This window comes from Capricornis sumatraensis, chromosome 8, assembly GCF_032405125.1.
Source record: "Capricornis sumatraensis isolate serow.1 chromosome 8, serow.2, whole genome shotgun sequence".
Classification (NCBI taxonomy): domain Eukaryota; kingdom Metazoa; phylum Chordata; class Mammalia; order Artiodactyla; family Bovidae; genus Capricornis; species Capricornis sumatraensis.
In genome coordinates this window covers 54,150,559-54,173,628 of record NC_091076.1, presented here as the reverse complement: position 1 = coordinate 54,173,628, position 23,070 = coordinate 54,150,559, and the positions used below count along the sequence as shown (strand labels likewise).

At 38.4% G+C, this 23,070-nt stretch overlaps 1 protein-coding gene across 1 annotated transcript; it reads right to left on the bottom strand.

Annotated features, from left to right (window-relative positions):
* Positions 1–20,225: 20,225 nt before the first annotated feature.
* On the bottom strand, positions 20,226–22,274 carry KIF2B (kinesin family member 2B). The gene has a single exon (XM_068978786.1). The coding sequence runs from the start codon at positions 22,272–22,274 to the stop codon at positions 20,226–20,228; it is 2,049 nt and encodes a 682-aa protein (XP_068834887.1).
* Between the last annotated feature and the right edge of the window lie 796 nt (positions 22,275–23,070).

Genomic DNA, 23,070 nt, shown 5'->3' with positions numbered 1-23,070 from the left:
CACTGCTTCCCCATCTATTTTACATGAAGTGATGGGAATGAATGTCATGATCTTAGTTTTCTGAATGTTGAAGTTTAAGCCAACTTTTTCACTCTCCTCTTTCACTTTCATCAAGAGGCTCTCTAGTTCTTCTTCACTTTCTGCCATAAGGATGGTGTCATCTGCAAATCTGAAGCTATTGATATTTCTCCCAGCAATCTTGATTCCAGCTTGTGTTTCTTTCAGTCCAGCATTTCTCATGATGTACTCTGCATAAAAGTTAAATAAGCAGGGTGACAATATACAGCTTTGACGTACACCTTTCCCGATTTGGAACCAGTTTGTTGTTCCATGCCAAGTTCTAACTGTTGCTTCCTGACCTGCATACAGATTTCTCAGGAGGCAGGTCAGGTGGTCTGGTATTCCCATCTCTTTAACAGTTTTCCACAGTTTGTTATGATCCCCACAGTCAAAGGCTTTGGCCTAGTCAATAAAGCAGAAGTAGATGCTTTTCAGGAACTTTCTTGCTTTTTCAATGATCCAGCGAATGTTGGCAATTTGATCTCTGAGTCCTCTGTCTTTTTTCAATCCAGTTTGAACTGGAAGTTCACAGTTCACATATTGTTGAACCCTGGCTTGGAGAATTTTGAGAATTAATTTACTAGTGTGTGACATGAGTGCTACTGTGTAGTAGTTTGTGCATTGTTTGACATTATTTTTCTTTGAGATTGGAATGAAAATTGACCTTTTCCAGTCTTATGGTCCCTGCTGATTTTCCAAATTTGCTTACATACTGAGTGTGCACTTTCACAGCATCATCCTTTAGGATTTGAAATAGCTCAAATGAAATTCCATCACCTCCACTAACTTTGTTTATTGTGATGCTTCGTAAGGCCCACTTGACTTCACATTGCAAGATGTCTGGCTCTGGGAGAGTGATCATATCATTGTGATATTGGAAGTGGTCAAGGAGGAGGTGGTAAGAGTGAATCTCAACATTAAAGACTCTTTGAACTAAAATAGACTGGAATGAGGAATTTCACTCATATGCCCCCCAATGTGCTAGCAAAGTAACACTCAAAATGCGCCAGGCCAGGCTTCAACAGTATGGGAACCATGAATTTTCAGATGTTCAAGCTGGATTTAGAAAAGGCAGAAGACTCAGAGATCAAATTGCCAACATCTGCAGAATCATTGAAAAAGCAAGAGAGTTCCAGAAACATATCTACTTTTGTGTTATTGACTATGCCTAAGTCTTTGACTGTGGGGAATCACAAAAAACTGTGGAAAATTCTTAAAGAGATGAGAATGCCAGACCACCTGACCTGCCTCTTGAGATATCTGTATGTAGGTTAAGAAGCAACAGTTAGAACTGAACTTGGAAAGACAGACTGGTTCCAAATCAGGAAAGGAGTACATCAAGGCTGTTTATTATCACCCTGCTTATTTAATTTATATGCAGAGTACATCATGAGAAAGTTTGGACTGGAGGAAGCACAAGCTGGAATCAAGATTGCTGGGAGAAATATCAATAACCTCAGATATGCAGATGACACCACCCTTATGGCAGAAAGTGAGGAGGAGCTAAAAAGCCTCTTGATGAAAGTGAAAGAGGAGAGTGAAAAAATTGGCTTAAAGCTCAGCATTCAGAAAACTAAGATCATGGCATCTGGTCCCATCACTTCATGGCAAATATATGGGGAAACAATGCAAATGGTGAGAGACTTAATTTTGGGGGGCTCCAAAATCACTGCAGATGGTGATTTCAGCCATAAAATTAAAAGATGCTTGCATATTAAAAAAGCAGAAACATTTCTTTACCAACAAAGATCCATCTAGTCAAAGCTGTGATTTTTCCAGTAGTCGTGTATGGATGTGTGATTTAAACTGTAATGAAAGCTGAGTGCGAAAAAATTGATGTTTTTGAACTGTGGTGTTGGTGAAGACTCTTGAGAGTCCCTTGGACACCAGGTAGATTCAACCAGTCCATTCTAAAGGAAATCAGTCCTGAATATCATTGGAAGGACTAATGCTGAAACTGAAACTCTAATACTTTGGCTACCTGATGAGAAGTACTGATTCATTAGATAGACCCTGATGCTGGGAAAAATTGAAGGTGGGAGAAGAAGGGGATGGCAGAGGATGAGTTGGTTGGATGGCATCACCGTCGCAATGGACACGACTTTGAGTTGTATCTGGGAGTTGGCAAAGGACAAGGAAGCCTGGTGTCCTGCAGTCCATGGAGTCTCAAAGAGTCAGACATGTCTCAGTGACTGAACTGAACTGAGCTGTTGCACTCCAATGTTCATAGCAGTCTGGGCTGAGACATATAAACAACCAAGATTGCCAATCAGAAGATACCTATCTTAAGATGTGGCATGTATATATATATATATATGTATATATATATATATATATATATATATATATATATATATATATATATATACACACACACACAATTAAATAGTACTCAGACAGAAAAATAATGAGATACTGCCTGTTGTAGCCATGTGAATGGACTTAGAATATTATATTTAGTGAAAAATCAGACAAAGAGCACTGTATGATATCACATATTTAAAATCTAAATTACAATACAAATGAATGTATATGCAAAACAGAAACAGAGCCACAGTTATAGAAAGCAAAACAGAAACAGAGCCACAGTTATAGAAAGCAAACTTGGGTTTACCAAATGGGAGAGTAATAAGGTGGAGGGTCATTTAGGTGTATGGGATTAAGAAATACAATCTGAAGTAAGTGAAGTGAAGTGAAGTCTCTCAGTCGTGTCCAACTCTTTGTGACCCAATGGAGCCTACCAGGCTCCTCCCTCCATGGGATTCTCCAGGCAAGAGTACTGGAGTGGGTTGCCATTTCCTTCTCCAGGGACTTCCCGACCCAGGGATCAAACCCGGGTCTCCCGCATTCCAGGCAGATGCTTTAACTTCTGAGCCACCAGGGAAGCCCCAAGAAATACACTCTACTGTACGTAAAATAGATCAGCAATAAGGATAACCTTACAGTACAGGGAATTAAATCCATTATCTTGAAATAACAAAATGGAGTGTAATCTGCAATAATATCGAGTCACTATGCTATATATCTGAAACTAATATTTAAATCAACTGTAATTCAATAAAAAAGAAATACATATTATTTAATTGTAAGTTGTTTTTCTCACTCCTCTATATTGGAGTTAAGGCTGTATACTGATTATATTAGAGCTTACATGTGTTGCTATGTGATGGTATCTTAAGAATTTTATTCCAAGATGGTAGAGGTAGTGTTAGAACTGTTATTAAAGGTAACGTTGGATGTTACTAAACTGTATGTCATTTCATTCATCACAGTGCAATGACTCTAATAGAGTGTGCTGCTGTTTACTTGCTGGGTCATGTCAGACTCTCTTCCTCTGTCCAGGGGATTCCCCCAAGCAAGAATACTGGAGTGTGTTGCCATTTCCTTCCCCAGGGGATCTTCCTCACCTGGTGATTGAAACTGCATTGACAGGCAGGTTCTTTACCACTGAGCCACCTATAACAGAATTTAGAACAGCATTAAAGGATCTTGAAATCTTTCACTCTCATTTGTAGTTTATGAAACATTCAAAAGCCAAAAACAAAAACAAAAACAAACAAACAAGGAAACACAAGAAAATCTTATTTGCTTGGAAAAGAAACTATTTCTTATGATTGAATTGAGTAACATTAGCAGTTCATGGAAGTATTAGCTTAATTTAAAGATCTTAAACTCAAGACCTACAAATTAACTCCTATTCTCTGTAAATTTTTATTTGGCCAACAATCATAGTTCAAAAATGTTGTAAATTGAATGACTAGTTGAATACATACTTTAAGATGTATCAACCCAGCTGGCATATACCAAAGGAGTAAAACAGCATGTCATCTGTTGTAACCTATAAAATATTGACTCCCACTGGTGGGGGGTGGGGGGGAGAAAGTAAGGGATGTCTGAAGGGGTGGTCAGTTGCCAGAATTTAGATATTAGGAGACTATAATGTGAAGCATCCTGATTTCAGGCAGAGCATGAAAAAAATGGAAAATCTAGCTACACTGGATCTGTATTCCCCTGTGGCAACAATAATCTGGGCCTGAGAAGAAGCTTCCTCTTATAGACAGGCAGCAACTCTTCAGGGTATCTCAGTTCTTTATTGGATTTCTCATTGGTTTTGATTCATTGATTTATATTATCCAACAAAACCTTATGTTTGTGACCTCTGGTTTAACTGGATATAAAACTACTCATATGAAGAAAAGTAAAATATCAAAGCAATCAGAAATGTATAGGGTGCTATAAAGTATCAGGTCATATTTTATTATAAGGTTATATGTTAATTATGAAAATAAATAACACATAATGAAAGGCATGGTAGGGTGGTGAACAAAAGAACAGAATTTACAGCCAGGGTCTTATAGTCTATTTTACACTTTTACTTGTGGATGTCTATATGTGAATCACATTTCCTTTTTGAACTTTCTTTTCTAGTCTTTGAGCATGACAGTAAAACCTGACATGTTTTTATAAGGTTTCTGTTTACATCTCTTTGCATCAATGTTTTTAATATTGTTTTGATGACCCCCTTCCCAGCACCACCCCACTCCAATATTCTTGCCAGGAGAATACCATGGAGAGGACAGAGGCGCCTGGTGGACTATAGTCCATGGGGTCGCAAAGGGTCAGACATGACTGAGCATCTGAGCATTCCCACTGTCTGCTTCTGTTGCAGAAAATTCAAGTAACCCTTGGACTACCAAAATCTATTTTGCCTACAAATAGTGAGGAGACAGTTATCCGGAAAATTATATTCCCCTTGAAGATGCCTAGTCATTGTCGGAGGCAGTAGACATAAGGAAGTTCAGATCCCTTACCTCATTCAGTAGAGTTCTGAAGCATAATTAATGCTCTGAAATGCCTGTGCAGATGAGATTAAGGCTACCTTTTGATCAGCTGCTTTCATTTCCTTGAGAAATTTTCCTTATTTTACCTTTTGTATACAAAATCTCATCTCAGGGTCTGATTCTGGGGAAGCCCAACTAAAACACCTACTAACCAACCTCATAGGACTAGTGTGAGATATAATGTGATGCATGAAATAGAACTTTAAAATAATATTATAGAATGCTTTTTTTCAAAATTGCTTTAAAAAAAATTCTGGTTGAGTTTTCAAAGCAAAATCACAATATTTCCCATGCCCAAAACTTAAAGAATTATTTACTAGGAAACATTATTAGAACAATCTATCCATATATTTTACATAACGAGAAAACCAGAAACCCAGTGGAATTCAAGAAGTGGCATTTTGATAACAGCTGCATTGCTTGAATAACCAGTTTGTTTGACCCTATGACACAACTGAGCAACTAAGCACACACACGCACAGCAATGATGAGAAATAATATAACACTATACTTTTCTTTTTGCTCTAATATTTAACTCAAATTTTGGATTCTTTTTTAGAGTAAAACAGGATCTTCATTCTTTGCAAAGTTATTTCTGAGCTACAAAAATTCTGTCAATGTTTTGCCCTGTATTACCGTGCTTTTCTCTGTATTCTCTCATTTAATCTTGGCTGCCATGATCACAGAAAATGCGAGGACATTTATTTTTTGCATCCGTAGTGGAAACTTTGGCAGCACACAGTAACATACATTCTGTTATTCTGATCATGTATTCTATATACCCAATATTATCTTCTTATGAAAATCTTGCTATTGCCCTATTGCAATCACTGTGTTTCATTACAATATTTAACTATCCTTAAAGTTAGAATCTACACTTTCATTAACAAAACCTGAGAACCAAATGTTCAGTTCTTCAGTAGGTGTGAATTTAAGCAGGCTGAAAAGAGACACATTACGTCTAAACTAAACATTTGCAATTGTTCTGTTAATTTGATTGTTATGATGGTCATTCAGCATGTATTTAATGATTCAGAAACAAACAAAATACAAGGCACATATTAAATGACTTTTAAAAAATCCATTATATTAGTTACTTTTTTTAGAAACAAAATTTCAACATAAAAGATCAATTTGGTAAGTTTCCCCATCCTTCATCTTATACAACAGGAAACAGTCTGGAAAGAAAAAAATATGGCCATCACATTTAATATTTTTTGCATTAGATCTATAAAGTGAGTGACAAATAAAAAATATTTATTTTTAATGACTGTAGTCTCAAATTTGTTGTACTTATGTATAAAGACACTCCCAATTAGCCATCATTTGGAATATAAACATATATATCATAACAATTATTTATAGGAAAGATAATGTATACAACAGTTCAGGAGTCATATAGTTGATGACATGGGCACTTAACAAAATTTGAAAATTTATGGCAGAAACTATAACATTTATGTTCAATTTAAAGTTTACCATAAACTGAAACATAATTTTATTATAAAAAAAGGAATTTTTGTTCTTGTCAGTAGCTATGGCAATTTTAAATAATAATTCTATCTTTTTAGCTTTAGGTTAGATATATGTAGAAATTTTAATTACATAAGATGCATATATGTATAAGTATTTATTCCCTCAGAAAAAACAAAATATACAATAAGTTGCGTATATTAAGAGATATGCCTCCTTCCCTCCGATGTAGGATGTAGTTCTGTGGCGAGGTACAATCTATAAGCAGAGAAGATAAATACAGTGCAATAAGTGTTTTGGTTTATATTATGCTGTAAGAACACATACAAGGGTAACTAATTCAGAGTAGAGAACTCAGAGAAGTCTTTTCAGAGCATGTGCAGAAGTCATCTACATGAAGATTTTATGTGAGAGGTTTTGAGGAAGCATGTGGGAAAGTCCACATTAGAAGAGGGGGTGGAGAGAAATGGAAGGAAAGAGAGGATGAAAGATAAAGTGAATATTGTAGAAATGGTAAGAAAACTCAATAGTACATGAGATTGTGTAAAGGAAGGAAGTAAATATGGGGTGGTTCTGAGAGAGAAATTACACTGGAAAGGAAAGCAGGAACCTAGGCAGATTTATCAGGTCAAGAGTTGTTCTTCATCTTAAATGAGGAAAATGAGCAGCCTTTCAAAGTCTTTCAGCAAGAGAGTTTAAGGCTATGCTACTCTTGAGAGTCCCTTGGACTGCAAGGAGATCCAACCAGCCCATTCTGAAGGAGATTAACCCTGGGATTTCTTTGGAAGGAATGATGCTAAAGCTGAAACTCCAGTACTTTGGCCACCTCATGTGAAGAGTTAACTCATTGGAAAAGACTTGATGCTGGGAGGGATTGGGGGCAGGAGGAGAAGGGGACGACAGAGGATGAGATGGCTGGATGGCATCACTAACTCAATGGACTTGAGTCTGAGTGAACTCCGGGAGTTGGTGATGGACAGGGAGGCCTGGCATGCTGCGATTCATGGGGTCGCAAACAGTCGGACACGACTGAGTGACTGAACTGAACTGATACATATTAAAGAGTTCACAAGCTCACTCTGTTTATAATGAGGGAGAATGGATGAGAATTGGGAGGCAGACAAGATGGGAAGTAAAAGAAACAGTTTGAAGGCTTTTGTCATCAACTATGAGAGTAATAATTTCATGTATACCAAAGGAATGGCAGTGTGAACAGATGAGTTTGAGATATAGGTAAGAGGAAGATCCAGTGATGTCCTGGCTATAAATGGTGATGGTGAGCAAAGGAGGGTACATCAAAAAGATAGCAAGGTTTCTGACTGGGCAATCAGAACACAGAGAGCATTTCTATTAGAAGCAGACATAAAGATGTCAGGTTTAGATTAAGGGTCAAACTTTTAATTATTTAATCAGAAAGGTTTTGATTTTTAGCTTTTTCATGTTAGCAATATATCTTCCTCTTAAGTATACTTAATTTCAGATTGGTCTATTGCCTTGATAGCAGAATGTAGTCTGTGTTCAAGTCTTGGAAAGAACTCTTGTAAACTACCTAACCTAGGGTAAATTACTAAACTCTGAGATAACATTTTAAAAAATCTGCTTGCTTTTAAGAATACTGTCAAACTTGCTGAGCTGTTTTGAAAAATCAGCAAGATAATATATTTAAAGTCCCAGACAAGTAAACAAGTAAGGGTTAGTTCTCAACTCTTAACCCTAATTTATGTTGATGTTCTTAATATTTCAAGTCTACCCAAAGATGTGGATGCCCTTCTTTTTTATATGATAAAAGGGACTTTGAAGATGTAATCAATGTTAAGGACTCAGAAGTGGAAATATTATCCTGGATTATTTAGGTGGATCCAATGTAATCACACAAATCTTTAAAAGCAAGGAACCTTTTCTTACTGCATTGAAAGAGAAAGGGGAGAGACAGATGTCATGATAAAGAAAAGTCAGAGAGTTGAGATACAACCTTGCTGGCTTTGGAAATGGAGGAAGGGGGTCACGAGCTAAGGAATGCAGATGAACTGTAGAAGCTGGAAAAGCCATAACATAGAGCCTTCAGAAAGAAACATAACACTGCTACTGCCAACACTGATTTTAGCCTCGTGATACTAAACTTTCAGCCTGTAGAATTGTGAGATAATAAATGTGTATTTTTAAAAAGACGCTAGGTTAATAGTAATTTTTTATACCAACAGTAGAAACTTTGTATATACTGTCTTTATTAATATTAGTATAATTAACAAAGTTTACATAAATACAAATGAATGGTAAATTTTTAAAACTGGGGACAAGGAGATATTTGGAAATAGCAGGATAAGAAGCCAGATATTCATATACCCTGTTTTTCAGATGGGTATGTGCTGCCCAACTTCTGACCTCAAATGCTCTTCACTCACTTGGGCATGTCAATGGGGACTTGCCCACTTGGCTGTTGAATCTCCTTCTCTTCTGTTTTACAGGTATGTCCCTGGCCAAATGACTCAGCAGAGGGTGAGGAGGTGTCATGAGGTTGTGAGATATTTCCTCTACGTGATCTTAGACCAGAAAATAGTAGCCTCAGCATATGTTTTCATATATGTATGCAAAAGAAACAACCCGCCTTTCTACTTGAGCACAGGGCTAGAGAGAAGTGAGTGGCAGTGAAATAGCTTGAAAGGAGGGGGAAGGTGAGCTGGGTGTAGAACTCTGACTATGTGCTTCTTGTCCTGTACTGTCAGGACCAACTTTACACTGCAAGTTCTCTCTTGACACTTTCCACCCCTTCCCACATAGATAAACCTCAAAGACCTTTATGATGCTTTTTTGAAGAAGGGTATGAAGGGCCAATGAACACTCAGTTGAGTGCTGTAATGTTATAGAAGCTCAAAAATAATCATAGAAAAAATAAACTTATAGATTACATATATTTTTATTTTAAAAAGAGAGCTTGTTTTAATGTTATTCTCTAGTATTACACTTTGTGAGTCTGACATTTTCAAAGGATAACTTTTCCCCAAGATTATTATCAGTTTGATCATTTTTATTATTTTAGAGCTTTAGTAAAAGTACAATATTTTGATGATAGGAGAAAATACTACTTTCTGGGGCCAGGACTCTAGGTAACAATTGGAAATATCCAATTTTCCCTTCTCCATCAGCAGTCCCTAGGGTTTCAGGTGAACAGAGCACCTCACAATATAGATTGATGCACTGCTTAGAAGCCCTTTGAAGTCACATTAGGATTCTGGTTTCTAGTGCCTTGGAACATTATCTATTATATCCTGGAAAATGCTCATAGTGTTATTTTCATGTTCCTTTAAAGAGTCCTATTTTGGGATTTTTCTTTTGTTGCAAGATGATGATAATTAAGCTTATTATTAATGTTGTACTCACACATGACCAGATGTGTACTCATATTCACTGAATTGGCCAATTATTTAAAAAAAATTTGTATCTAGTAAATGCTTCCTCACAAAATTAAACTCCTTCCCTAACTTATCTCAATTATTTGACTGTCATTAGAAAAATACTTGTTTAGATAGAGATTTACTTTTTAATTTTTTGTTTAATTGAATGATGGTGGATAACATCTTTAAGAAATGTAAGAGCTAGAAGGAAATAGATCACGTTCAAGTACAGCCTCATACTTTTATAGAAAATAGACTGTAGCTAAGATGCTACACAACTTTTCTAAATACATAGATTTAGTTGACAACAGACATAAGAAGAGAGCAGAACTTGCCTTAAATTCAGAATTCAGTTTGGGCTTTCACAGATTTCAGTAGTGGTGTGTTTGAGTGATTTGTGGGGAGAAAAACACATATATTGTACTATGTAATCAACTTTAAGAATTGCATTCCATATTTTTGTTGTCTTATTTCTCTCTCCCTGTTTTTAGCAACTAGACAGATCCTGGATGTTTTGAGTAGTGATTAAATGTTTGAACTCCTTAAAGAATCAGTTGGATTTGATTTTAAATTAAAAATAGGTTTCCAGATATCATCTTTCTAAGACAACAAATTTTAAAAAGTTATTATTTTATAATTAACCATATAAAAAAGATAACATTTCTTTTGTAAACTCCATTTTGTAAAACACTGAGCAATAGATGTCACTGTTTTGCCAGTAAAAAATAGCTACAGAATTATTCCATTTGATTATTTTTCTTCATAAACAATCCTTGTGCTGAATAGATAAGTTACAAGGTTTTGGTAGAAAAATCTCAAACAGTAGTGGCATCTTTTAAATATTAATGTCTGGTAGTGTTTTCTCTAAAAAAAAAAATACACATTGATATACTAATCCATTACTTTCTGAACCATTTTACATATAACTAATTTAAAGATTGTTATTTTATACCTTTATATTAATATTTTGACAGTTAGGTGTTATTACAGGAGAATTAGAATAAGTTTATTTGAGGAGTATGGGCTCAGGTCAGAGAAGGAAATCTCTCAGAGTACCACTAATTGTATTTTAAGGCCATGTAATGTCTAATAGCTACCTTGATTGACAGTGAATCTATAAAAAATGGAAATTAGGGATAGAGAAGCCAAGAAAGAAGAGGTATTGAAAGTAATGTAGTTGGATCCAGCTGTGAAGGATGGCAAAGTGATGGACTGTGTTACAAATTTTATGGATGGAGTCAAGGCCACATTCAAATTTATATTTATTTTGCCTAAATAAATCAGAAGTTTTCAAGAAACTAAGGTGAAGTTGCTAAGAAGATTGCAACAGGAAGATGACTTGGAAAAAAACAACAGGGAGTGTTCAGAAATTATTTAATGATAGTATATATTTTTTTCTTCTTATACTTGAGACATATTGTGGAAGAAAATTAGGTTAAGGCAAAGAAAACTGTTAAAATTTAACCTCTGTTTCCTTAAATTCTCCATTGATTATAACATATTCTGGCAAATCCTAGGAAGAGTGTGCCTGATGCAAAAAAAAAAAAAAAAAAAAAAAGGAAGAATTCAAAGTTTGGTGAATGAGCAACAGCCAGTCTCTGAATCTAACAAGATAATTGCATTTGTAAAGTGGTTTAGGATTTATGAAGCACTTTCACACTAATTTTCCAGGCTGTTCTGTGACTCAACCGATTACAAAATGGCTTCTCAACCAACTATTTCACTTAAGCTGATCTCTCAAATATTATTAATGACCCACAAATTGTCAAAAAACCACGGACCTGCTCTTAAGTCCTTATTCTACTCAACCACTGCTTTCTCCCCACCCCCCCAACCCCACCCCACATAGCAAAGTGCTCTCTCCCCTTTAATTTCTCTCTTCTACTTTTTTCTGTACCACTTTCCCCACCTCCCCGGTTTTCCTACTACTTTTTTTACCTCCTCTTATTTTCTTTCTCTGACAATTTTCCACTGTTCTGTTACTTAAATATTTATGTCCTCAGATTTCTGCCTCTGATCCTTGTCTCTCTGAATGATTTTCTGAATGGTTATTTTGGTGGGAAACATTAAAGCTACTTTCTGTATAATTCACTATTCAACAAATAATCATTTCCACTGTGTACTGGGTGCTGTTTCAAGTTATGGGCACACAGGAATCACTGGGAGTGTTATTGTCTCTTCCCCCAGGACTTTAGTCTTCTAGTTCATCAGTTAGGAAAAGGGCGTGTGTGGGAATATACTGAGTAATAGATGGGTGCATATATACCTTCTCCTTCAAGGCCCTTATGCTTCAAATACATTGTATTGTGCTCTTGGTCCCTACCCTAGCAGCTAGGAAATTATACAATCTCACCTTTGAGGTCATTAACACAAAAGTTGAGGGGAAAAGAAATGGGTCAAAATACTCATGCTGAGTATTAGTTATACCTTTGCAACTGACAATAAAGATTACAGTCTTGCAATAAAAGGATTTTAGAAGTGCAAGAGGATAAGTTTTAGTTTTTCTAAACAACCGATATATGGGATTCATGGCATAAAGTAAATTCTCTAACAACAGAGTTTTTTTCTGCCTGCCTACCCAAATAAAATCCCATCACATCCTATTGAATGTGAGGAAACTAGAGACAGCCAAGCATAATCTATGTTCTCTTCCCTTTAAGTCATTTCCTAAAGGGCAGTGGTCAAACTCTACAAGGATTTAAAGAGCCAAGGAGCAAAGTAGCCTATGTTCAGCTTGCTGGTTGGGTTCCTAGATTCTGACAACTCCTCAAGTATAGAAAAATATGCATGTGACCAAGTGATGGCTGAATGGAAACCTATGGAGCCTCAGGGCAGGTCTCTGGTAGGTGGCAGCTAAGACCCAAGCGTTTTCTTGTAGAGGCGACACTGGCAGAGAGGTGACAATGGATGCCAAAGGGCCTGGGGGAGCCCTGTGGCTAAGACGAATTGGTAACCTAGCAGGTGTGCCATGGAGTTTCTTGCTAGATGTCAGGGTGTCAGGTTGGATTCTCCTTCCTGGGCTCCTTCTGGGCTCAGAAATTCACATTTGGAGAGCTGGAATCACTGATGGCTATGTAGTCCTTGTTTATTGATGTGGCAGTAAATGCTCCATTTCTTACTCATTCAAAACTTTGGGATGGATCAATTTGTGAAGTGTTCCTCTACACTTTTGGCAAAATTAATCAACTTCTATATCCTCATAGCAATTTTTATATAGGACAGCACATTTTTAATATATATCTCTTAGTTGTGCAAGGCTTTGTCTCTCATTTAAATAAGTTCCTTAAAAGCAGGGATGCTTATATGCCCATTTTTCCATCTTTATCATCTAGTACATAGAAAATTACCAGTGAAATTTAATTTTATTGAAATTTTTTATGCTGATTCTCCAAAATCACTCTGTATGAATACTGTTGTTGTTGTTGTTGTTTGTTTGGTTGGTTTGGTTTGGCTTTTATAGCAGATTTGAAAGTAATGAAGAATGCAGTCTGTCAAATTACTTGTTTGAAGTCACATAGCTGCAAAGTGGCAAAGCTTTAAACAAAGACAAAATGTCTGACTCTAAATCTGCATTTTCACTCAGCTCATTCGGTTCCAACCTTGGCATTTAGAACTGTGGTCAGTAGTTGTATAAGATCCACAATTTAGTTTTGCTGACGTGGTCCAGACCAGCCTTCTCTTTCTTGTCCTCACAAACCTCATGCCAAACCTAAACCTCAGATGCTGTATTATATAACTGGTTCTGTGTTTTAATTTTTGTTTTAAAATTTATTATTTCAGGGTAAAACCCTCCGTAATTATTACTTTGATGACTTCTCCCATTTTCTCCTCCTGATTATCCCATTCATTTCCTCAGTTGCCCTTTGCAGCCCTGTATTCTAGCTCTTACATGTTCAGGATGACCTCAAATACACAGGTACAGAAGGCTGCCAGAGTCTATCCAATTTTATGTTCAATTATGAACTTGGTTCAATATCTTCTATAAGCCATTGTTTTTTATAATTTCTGAGATTACTTTTATTTAAGATTAGAAAGAAAGTGCCATAAATATAGAAAAAAATCACATTTTAGATAAAATACATGTTAAGATTTTCTATCAACAGTTTCTTTTCTGGAGAATAAAAAGAATTGCACAAAATATTCATAAATGACAGGTTTGCTTTGAGGATAATATTCAACACTTTGAATAGCAATTTTGACACTTATTTTAGTAAGCAACACATGCTTGAAACTATGTTTCTGTTATTAGAATGATATTTTAAATCAGTAATCAAATTGAAAAGGAAAAATAATTCTCATTTAACCAGCATGTAAATATTTATCCAGGACTATCATACTATTTCATTATGTAGATTGCTAAGAATAACCTTACTGAGACGACCAACAGAATAATAGTATAAAAAACTTCCTATCACATTAATGATGCAAATGAGAATTTGAAATTTTAAAGCCCTAAGTTCGGTATTTTAAAAGCAGTTTTATTAAATGTAAGTTCAGGCAGGAAGTCAAAATAAGTGTGTCCACTACAAGAATGAAGACAAGCTACTTTAACTAGTAGTAAAGCATAACTTGTAATTGGTATGTCAACTTTTTTGTGTGTAAGTTTCCAAAGAACTGAAAGTATTTACCATTCTTTCTTTAGAAGCTTTGACATTTTCTGAAAAATATTATTAAAGCATTAATTTACTTTGCAATCCTCTTTGTTAACTTCAAGTCATCTGTGTGAACTGTCAGCAACTCTCTTTTAGTAGACCCCAATTAACTTACTTTCTGAGTTTTTTCATTTATATAATATCTTATTTTCTAATATTCATATTAAATGTTATGCTTTGTGTTTGAGACCATTTCAAGTACCAGGTATTTTCTTAGGGAAAAAAAAAAAAAATTAACACTAGTGGAAATATAAATGTGTACTTGTTAAGGAAGAATGGCAACTCAACAGAAAAAATTATGCTAAGACTGGTTTGTTAGCAATTGCTTTTTTTACTAAAAGAGAAATTTTTAAGTTTTACTCTGCAGATGTAAGACTCCATGGGAAATATATATATAACCATACATGTAAAACTGTGTCTGTATATGTATGTGCATTCACATACACACACACAAAAATTTGTGTACACAGTCTTTCCAGCGGAGGAATTAAGTAAATCTATAGGTTTTGCTCTCAAAAACTTGGGCCACTTGTGCTCAACTCCCAAATCTGTAATAGATAAGCAAAAATAAGATATAAAGCTACTAGATGACTCAGTGGTAAAGCATCTGCCTGCCAATGCAGGAGGTGCAGGAGACACGGGTTCAATCTCGGGGTCCAGAAGATACCTTGGAGGAGGAAAAGGCAATCCCCTCCAGTACTCTTGTCTGGAGAATGCTATGGACAGAGATTGGCAGTCTACAGTTCATAGGGCCACAAAGAGTTGAACATGACTGATACTGAGCAAACATATATATATCCATGGCCACCTCATGTGAAGAGTTGACTCATTGGAAAAGACTCTGAAGCTGGGAGGGATTGGGGGCAGGAGGAGAAGGGGACGACAGAGGATGAGATGGCTTGATGGCATCACGGACTCGATGGACGTGAGTCTGAGTGAACTCCGGGAGATGGTGATGGACAGGGAGGCCTGGCATGCTGCGATTCATGGGGTTGCAAAGAGTCGGACACGACTGAGTGACTGAACTGAACTGAACTGATATATACATATGACAAATGATACGTTCAAAATTATCCTGTAGCCTTTGTAACCACTTCCCTACTTAGTTACTTATGTTGATATGCTGCTCTTCTTTACTTGCTAAACTTAACATAGAATAAAACTCTTTTTAGTTTGGTTGAGATTGATTAGAATTTATTGTAAGAAATGTTATTGAAATGTAGTTTTTTCTACAATATCATGTAAAAAATGCATAAATAATGTTACATATATATATATATATATATATAAACAAATTATCAAGCTACATTATTAAGGGCACAACAAAGTTAAAATTACCAAATACAACAGTTTAGGAAGGGGTAAAACAACAGAGGCATCATTTTGCTGACAAAGGTCCATATAGTAAAAGCTATGGTTTTTCCAATAGTTGTGTATGCATGTGAGAATTGGACCATAAAGAAGGTTGAGCATTGAAGAACTGATGCTTTCGAACAGTGTGGTGCTAGAGAAGACTCTTGAGAGTCCCTTGAATAGTAAGGAGATCAAACTAGTCAATCCTAAAGGAAATCCACCCTGATTATTCATTGGCAGTAGCCATTGGCAGCACTGATGATGAAACAGAAGCTCCAGAACTTTGGCCACCTGATGCTAAGAGCTGACTCACTGGAAAAGACCCTGATGCTGAGATTGAAGGCAGGAGGAGAAGAGGGTGACAGAAGATGAGAGAGTTGCATGGCATCATCAAGTCAATGGACATGAGTTTCAGCAAACTCTGGGAGATACTGAAGGATGCGGAAGCCTGGTGTGCTGCAGTCCATGGGGTCACAAAGAGTAGAGCATGACTGAGCTACTGAACAAAAACAACAACAAACCAAAGGAATTCAGGACATAAAGGATCAAAGATCTATAGAGATGGAATACAGATTAGCATTGTCTAGGGATAGGAAGTAGGAGGTAGCTCAGAGGTAAAAGAATTCACCTGACAATGCAGGAGATACTGGTGAGGTGGGTTCCTGGGTTGATCACTTGGTCAGGAAGATTCCCTGGATGTGGAAATGGCAACTCACTCCAGTAATCATGCCTGGAAAATCTCAGGGACAGAGGGGCCTGAAGGGTTACAGTCCATGGAATCTCAAAGAGTCAGACATGACTGAGCATGCACACATTCCACTGCACAAATAACCAGTGAGCATAGGTAAAGATGTTCAGCATTAGTCATTAGGAGAAAAAAAATTGAGATACTTTTGCACACACATCAGAAAGTGTAAAATTAGAGTTTTAAAGCTAATAATACTAAATGTAGGCAAACGCAAAATGCTGGTGGTTGTCTAAAATTAAAACAAGTCCTTTGGAAAACTCCTTGGCTGAACTGAACTGAACTACCTTATTATGTTGATTATACATATATTATGGATCCAAGAATTCCTTTCCTAGACCTCTTAACATACAAATGTGCACCAAAGGACACATATAATAATGCTCATACATCACTATTACTTGCTTAAAGCAGAATAACTTAAGTTTGCTCAAGAGTAAATTTTATAAAATATGAGCTATTTATGCAATGGAACACTATAGAACAATGTAAAAATGACAAGTCACAGATGATTTTGATTAAAAAATAAAATAAAACAGAGATGCAAGAGTACCTAGTATATGATCCTACCCATATTCAAAACGTACAGTTTTTCTCTAAAGAGGGAAACATCTATAATGATTTTGGTCAGAATACACCTTACCTTTGCTTAGAAAATGAGTGAAAAGATCCAGGAACAAGAGATCTGGAACACTGGTTATGTTCTCTATCTGGTTAAGTGTGGTGGTCATTTAGGAATATTCACTTTGTAAACATTTGTGGAATTGTATAGTTAAGATTTGTGCACTTCACTGTGTTATACTTCTTTAAAAATTAAATACACACAAAAATAATATAATTGGTATTAGAATGCTGAAACTCCTAGCAGACTATTAACTTTTATCTGTGGTAGAGAGCAAGGGGAGATGTGAGTGTCATAATAGAATAAAGACAGTAACAATAATAAGAAATGAGATTCTTTGGCATAAAAAAAATAGGAGAGCAGAAGGAAAATAATGTCACCCTCTAATCTTTTGAAATAGGTGAGATAATTACCCAGGTTCATATAGAAAGAACTAGCTCAATGTAGCTAAATTACTTGCCTAAAATCACAGATATCTGTATTATCGAACTGGGATTAGACTCTTAAAACCAGTTCTAGGCTCCTATTCTTAACTGGGATAAGATTCTTAACCCCCATCTTTTTCACTAACTACAAAAATACTGATTAAAAACATCTCATTTTGAAGGGAAGGCTAGCATTTGCTAAGGGATGATAGAGGTCCAAAGTTCTGTTTGGTTTAATGATAATAATATATGGCTTTACCTATGAAACCGTTCTCCTCAGAATGAGACTTTATCCCACATGGCCAGACTCAAACTCAGCCAAAACCCACAGTAATGAAAATCAGGTTCTTGATGTCTCATTGCAGAAGGAATTCAGTGAGAGACAAAGTGATAGATAAGAAGAGGATTTATTCAGAGAGACACACACTCCACAGATAGAGTGTGGGCCATCACAGAGGGCAAGTATGGTGGCCTTGAAATGTGGTGTGGTTAGTTTTAATGGGCTGGATAATTTCATAAGCTAATGAGTGGGAGGATTATTCCAACTATTTTGGGGCAGTGATGGAGATTTATAGGAACTGGGCCACCACCCACTTTTTGGTCTTTGGATGGTACCTTGGAAGTGTCACAGTATCTCTGGGTATGCCATTTATCTCATTGATTAAGGATCAAGGTCCAATGGAAGTTGACTTGTCTTCAGCCTGTTTGATTCTAATCTGTTTATATTGTGTTCTTGGAGTATATCATTCTTTCAAAAGTTGTGCCCTACCCCCTCCCCTCCTGTTTCAGCAGAGGGAAAAAAATATCTAATGGCCATATTGATTAACTACCGAGGACTATGTTTCCAATGATCCTGATGATACCAGGATGAAACCTGATGGCTTTTGCTAGGACATTACCATTCTACTAGTCTGTAACTGGGACTTTCCAGGAAAGAATACTGGAGTGGGTTGCTATTTCCTTCTCTGGGGTATCTTCCCCACCCAGGGATTGAACCCACATCTCTTGTCTCCTCCACTGCAGGTGGATTCCTCACCTGCTGAGCCATTTGGGAAGCCCACTCTCTGGCAGAAGTGTTGTTTCCTTTGTAACAGCAAGGCCTCTGCAATTAGGCACATCTGCCAAAGGTAGTAAAGGAATTTGGGCACTAATTTTTTCTGTCTCCAGTTTCCCTACTCCACCATTCAATTTCTTTGCAAATAATTCCACTTCCTTTTTCTTCAAAAAAGAGCTTGGAACTGCTGGACTTGGAGACAAAAGATCTTTATTATAGCATTCCATAAGTGTTTGCTGAAGGTAAGTGTGCATTAGATTATTTATTACATTTATATTTGCATATCAAATTAGCTGCTGCTTCTTTCTTTTTGCGAAAGAATGGACTCTGTGATCCTTGAATCAGGAAAATATTCTCCGTATACAATTAAACTAGGGCATTGATATTTACCACATTCTTACTACATTCCCTATGCAGTCTTAATGGGAAACGCCCCACTTCAGGGCAGAACTTTTCTATTTTTCTTATTCAATACCTTAACATCCTAACTTGATGGGACAAGCTTTTCATAGGAATCACGTAAGCACAAAATTTGGTAAGGAGAGTGAGAAGAAAAAAAAAAAAAAAAAAAAGAAAGAAAATAAAACATTAAGACACTATAGTTAGTAACGCAATGCTTTTGCAATACAACACTTCATTTTATCACTCTTAGGGAGCATTTTGTGATTTCACTCAAAGATTAAAAATAAAATCTTCTCAATTCTAGGCTCTCATACAAAGCCTCAAAGAAAATCTCTCCCTTCTCCACTCCCATCTCCCTAGTATATCTAGAGTTTAGAAACCATTTGAATCTACACACCAGTGTAGCAGAAAAAGACTCGTGCATATGCATTATTGCTGCTGTTGCTGCTGCTAAGTCGCTTCAGTCCTGTCCAACTCTGTGCGACCCCATAGATGGCAGCCCACCAGGCTCCCTCGTCCCTGAGATTCTCCAGGCAAGAACACTGGAGTGGGTTGCCATTTCCTTCTCCAATGCATGAAAGTGAAAAGTGAAAGTGAAGTTGCTCAGTTGTGTCTGACTCTAAGCGACCCCATGGACTGCAGTCCACCAGGCTCCTCCATCCATGGGATTTTCCAGGCAAGAGTACTGGAATGGGTTGCTATTGCCTTCTCCTTCTCAATCCCAGTACTACTGATATTTTCAATAGGATAATTGTTTGTTATATATTTGATTTGATATATATTTGATTTGTTATATATTTGATTTTACATATATTACTTGATAATAATTTCAACAGGATAATTATTTGAAGGCTATTCTGTATATTGTAGGATGTTTAACAGCACCTCTGGCATTCTACTAGTATCATTCTACATTCTAGTATTCTAGTGATATTATAGTACCACCACTCTTCTCATACCCAATTCTGACAAATAAAAATGCTTCCAGACATTGCCAGTTGTCTCTAGGGAGTAAAATGGTTCCAGGTCACAAATCACTGTCCTACAGAATAATAATAAATTACAGAAATACAGAAGAAAAAAAAAGAGGACATTTCTCACAGCCATATTTAAAGAGGTTTTAAACCTTCCAGGAGGATCTTTCTATCCAGATCATTTAGACAATTTTCCTTTATAAGAAACTTAGAAACTGCAGCACTGTATTCATCATTTCAGATCTGATCTCTCACCATTGACTTCACCATGCCTGCTCTCCTTTTGAAGGTCAGCTTGTAATAATTTCAGTTTCCTTTGAATCTCAGTCAGAATATCTATTTTCTTCTCCAAAATGGACAATAACTGGGCAATGCAAAAGTCAACATCACAGTTTACCCCATCAGATGTCTCCTGGATTTTATTATCTGGCAATTGGCTTGCTTCCTTCCAGGAAATTGTTGTATCCATTAATGGAGAGGATAGCGCTTTGATTTCTTCAGTCTCTTCCTCCTCCTCACTCTGTAGGCAAGGTATTCTAATAAATTCATCCCCCTGAAGGGACATTTCTGAATTTCTAATGTGATTTTCCAACACTCTTGGCATTTCACGTTCAGCAGGATAAAGACAACGATGGCGAGGCCTTAAATTTAGAGTTATTTCTTTTACTCTATTTGCATATCTTAAAGTGTTGAGGGTATTTTCACAAGAGGCCATCCCTGGAGAGATAGTAGCAATCATGCAAGTGGAGGAGTTTTGGCCTATAAAGGAGTCCCGGAGCACCTGTGTGAGCTTGCTGGCTCTGAATGGGGTATGAGACTTGTTCTGACCCAAAGCTCGGATGCATTCTTTGAGTGCCAGGAGACTCTTATTAATCTCTGCTCCTTCCAGCTGTCTTTTCCGGTTGGCCTTGGCAGTATCTGCTCCTCTCTCATTCCCAGCTAAGTCAACAAGGGAAAACTTGCCATGCAGTTTCCCTCGAGACTTTAAAATGATCTGGAACACTGCGTGGCTCCTGGAAGAGTGGGCATTGACTGATGTCTGTCCTGAAGTCCGACAACTGTTCCCTAGTTCCACGAGGTTCAGCATGTCCTCCACACAGCACACCTCCTGCTCCTGCAGCCCGACTACCTGGATCTGTTGATTGCCATCCTCAAGGACTTGCAGCTTCTTCTTCCAGTTCAACAAGTCATACACCTTTCCCCCATAAATCTCAAAAAACGTCCCATAGACTTTGAGGTCCAGCTTTTCGTAAGTGGAAGTTTTCAGTAAGAGGAAAACATCCTGCACCACCATGGCATAAATGCCTTTAGAACAATCTTGGTTCCTTCCCGAAAAGCCTCCTCCCATAGTGTGCGTTTTCCCGCTGCCTGTCTGTCCATAGGCAAAGCACGTGGCCATGCCATGGCGGAAGATGGACTCAACCAACGGCTGGGCAGTAAATTGATACACCAACTCGTTGGAGGCGGTGTCGTCGAAGGCGTGGTCGAAGCAAAAGGTCTGGTTCTCTAGGTAGCGAGTGAGGTCCACCTTCTGCCTGGACTCGTGCACCATGACCACGTTGTCCGAGGGGATGGTGACAATATCTAGGTCCTCCCGCGTGGCCTCCTGCCGGTTAAGAGGCCGCTTCCTCACACAGACGCAGATGCGGCGGCCGTCCCGCGGCTCGGGGCCGAAAATCCGGCCCCCGCGCAGGCGCCGGCGGCACTCCTCGATCAGGCGCCGGATCTCGTAGTGGGCGTTTCCGGTGTCGGCGTCCCGAGCGCGCTGGGCGCGAATCTCGCGCTGCAGCCGTCGGCGCCTCTCGCGCTGCTTCTGCAGTTTTTCAATTTCTCGTAGGCAGGCAGATTTCCGCTGCGTCATCAGGCAAGGGCTGCTGGGAACTCTCACGGCCAGGCTGTCCCCCGAGGGCGTTTCGTTTCTCTGGGGGATCTTCCCAGCCCACCGCGCGGCTGTGCGCTGGTCCCCGATAAAAGAAGAGGGCGACAGAGACACAGAGCGCGAAACCCTGCCCTGCGCGGGCCCAGCCAAGGCCAGAGCTGGATTCAACAGGAATATGGTCTCTAGAGCAACTTTTTTGCCTTTTTTGACTCCTTTTTCGGCCCACTCTACCGTTACCCAAGCGTTGTCCCGTTTGACCTCTGTGACCACTGCGAGATGGATTCTCCCATCGGTGCGCTGGATCGCCACGCTGATGCCCGCTTGGAGGTGTCCGAAGTGCGGCTTCACAGGAGTCAAGGACGAGAGGCGCGGGGTGACAGGGAGGAATAACTGGTTGGCCATAGCGCGTGATGGCGGTGTCAGGGCTCGCCCCCGGCCTTGGGGTTGGAGCAGCAGGACCGGAGCCCAGATCTGTCTGAAGCTCGCAGAGTACTGAGTGCGCGCCTGCTTTGCACCTGCCTTTGTGAGCACTAGGCCTTGTCCTGGAGCCATTTGCGTCACAAAGGGATGTGGAGAAAAGGCAGCCGAGCCAGGGGCATCTAGTGGAGAGTGCCGGGGCCGGGGTGGGGGGTGGGGTGGGGTGGGGGCGGGGGATCACGTCTTTCCTGATGCTAAGTGCTAGGTGCAGAAGCAGCTGGAATAGAGAAATTGCCCTCTGTCACTGAAACAAAGTGAAGTCGCCCAGTCGTGTCCCACTCTTTGCGACCCCATGGACTGTAGCCTACCAGGCTCCTCCCTCCATGGGATTCTCCAGGCAAGAGTACTGGAGTGGGTTGCCATTTCTTTCTCCAGGGGATCTTCCCGACCCAGGGATAGAACCCGGGTCTCCCGCATTCCAGGCAGACGCTTTAACCTCTGAGCCACCAGGGAAGCCCTCTGTCTCTGAGACTATAGCAATAAGAATTGGGAGTGGGGTGTGTATTCCATGGATATTTGTGCCTAAGGTTCAAAAATATCCATTGTCTCCTGCAGTCGACCTGCAATCTCAAAGCTAACTGCTTTGAGTTTGAGATCCAGTGAATGTAACCTTAAACTTCACAACCTTCCAGTGAACAGTTGGAACAAGGAAGGTAGAGCTGCTTGTAAACAGGAAGGTAGGCTTCAAGGAGAGGATCCCAGACAGATTTCCTCAGACTTG

Coding starts and splice junctions, on each gene's coding strand:
- KIF2B (XM_068978786.1), bottom strand. CDS start 22,274: ATGGCCAACCAGTTATTCCTCCCTGTCACCCCGCGCCTCTCGTCCTTG.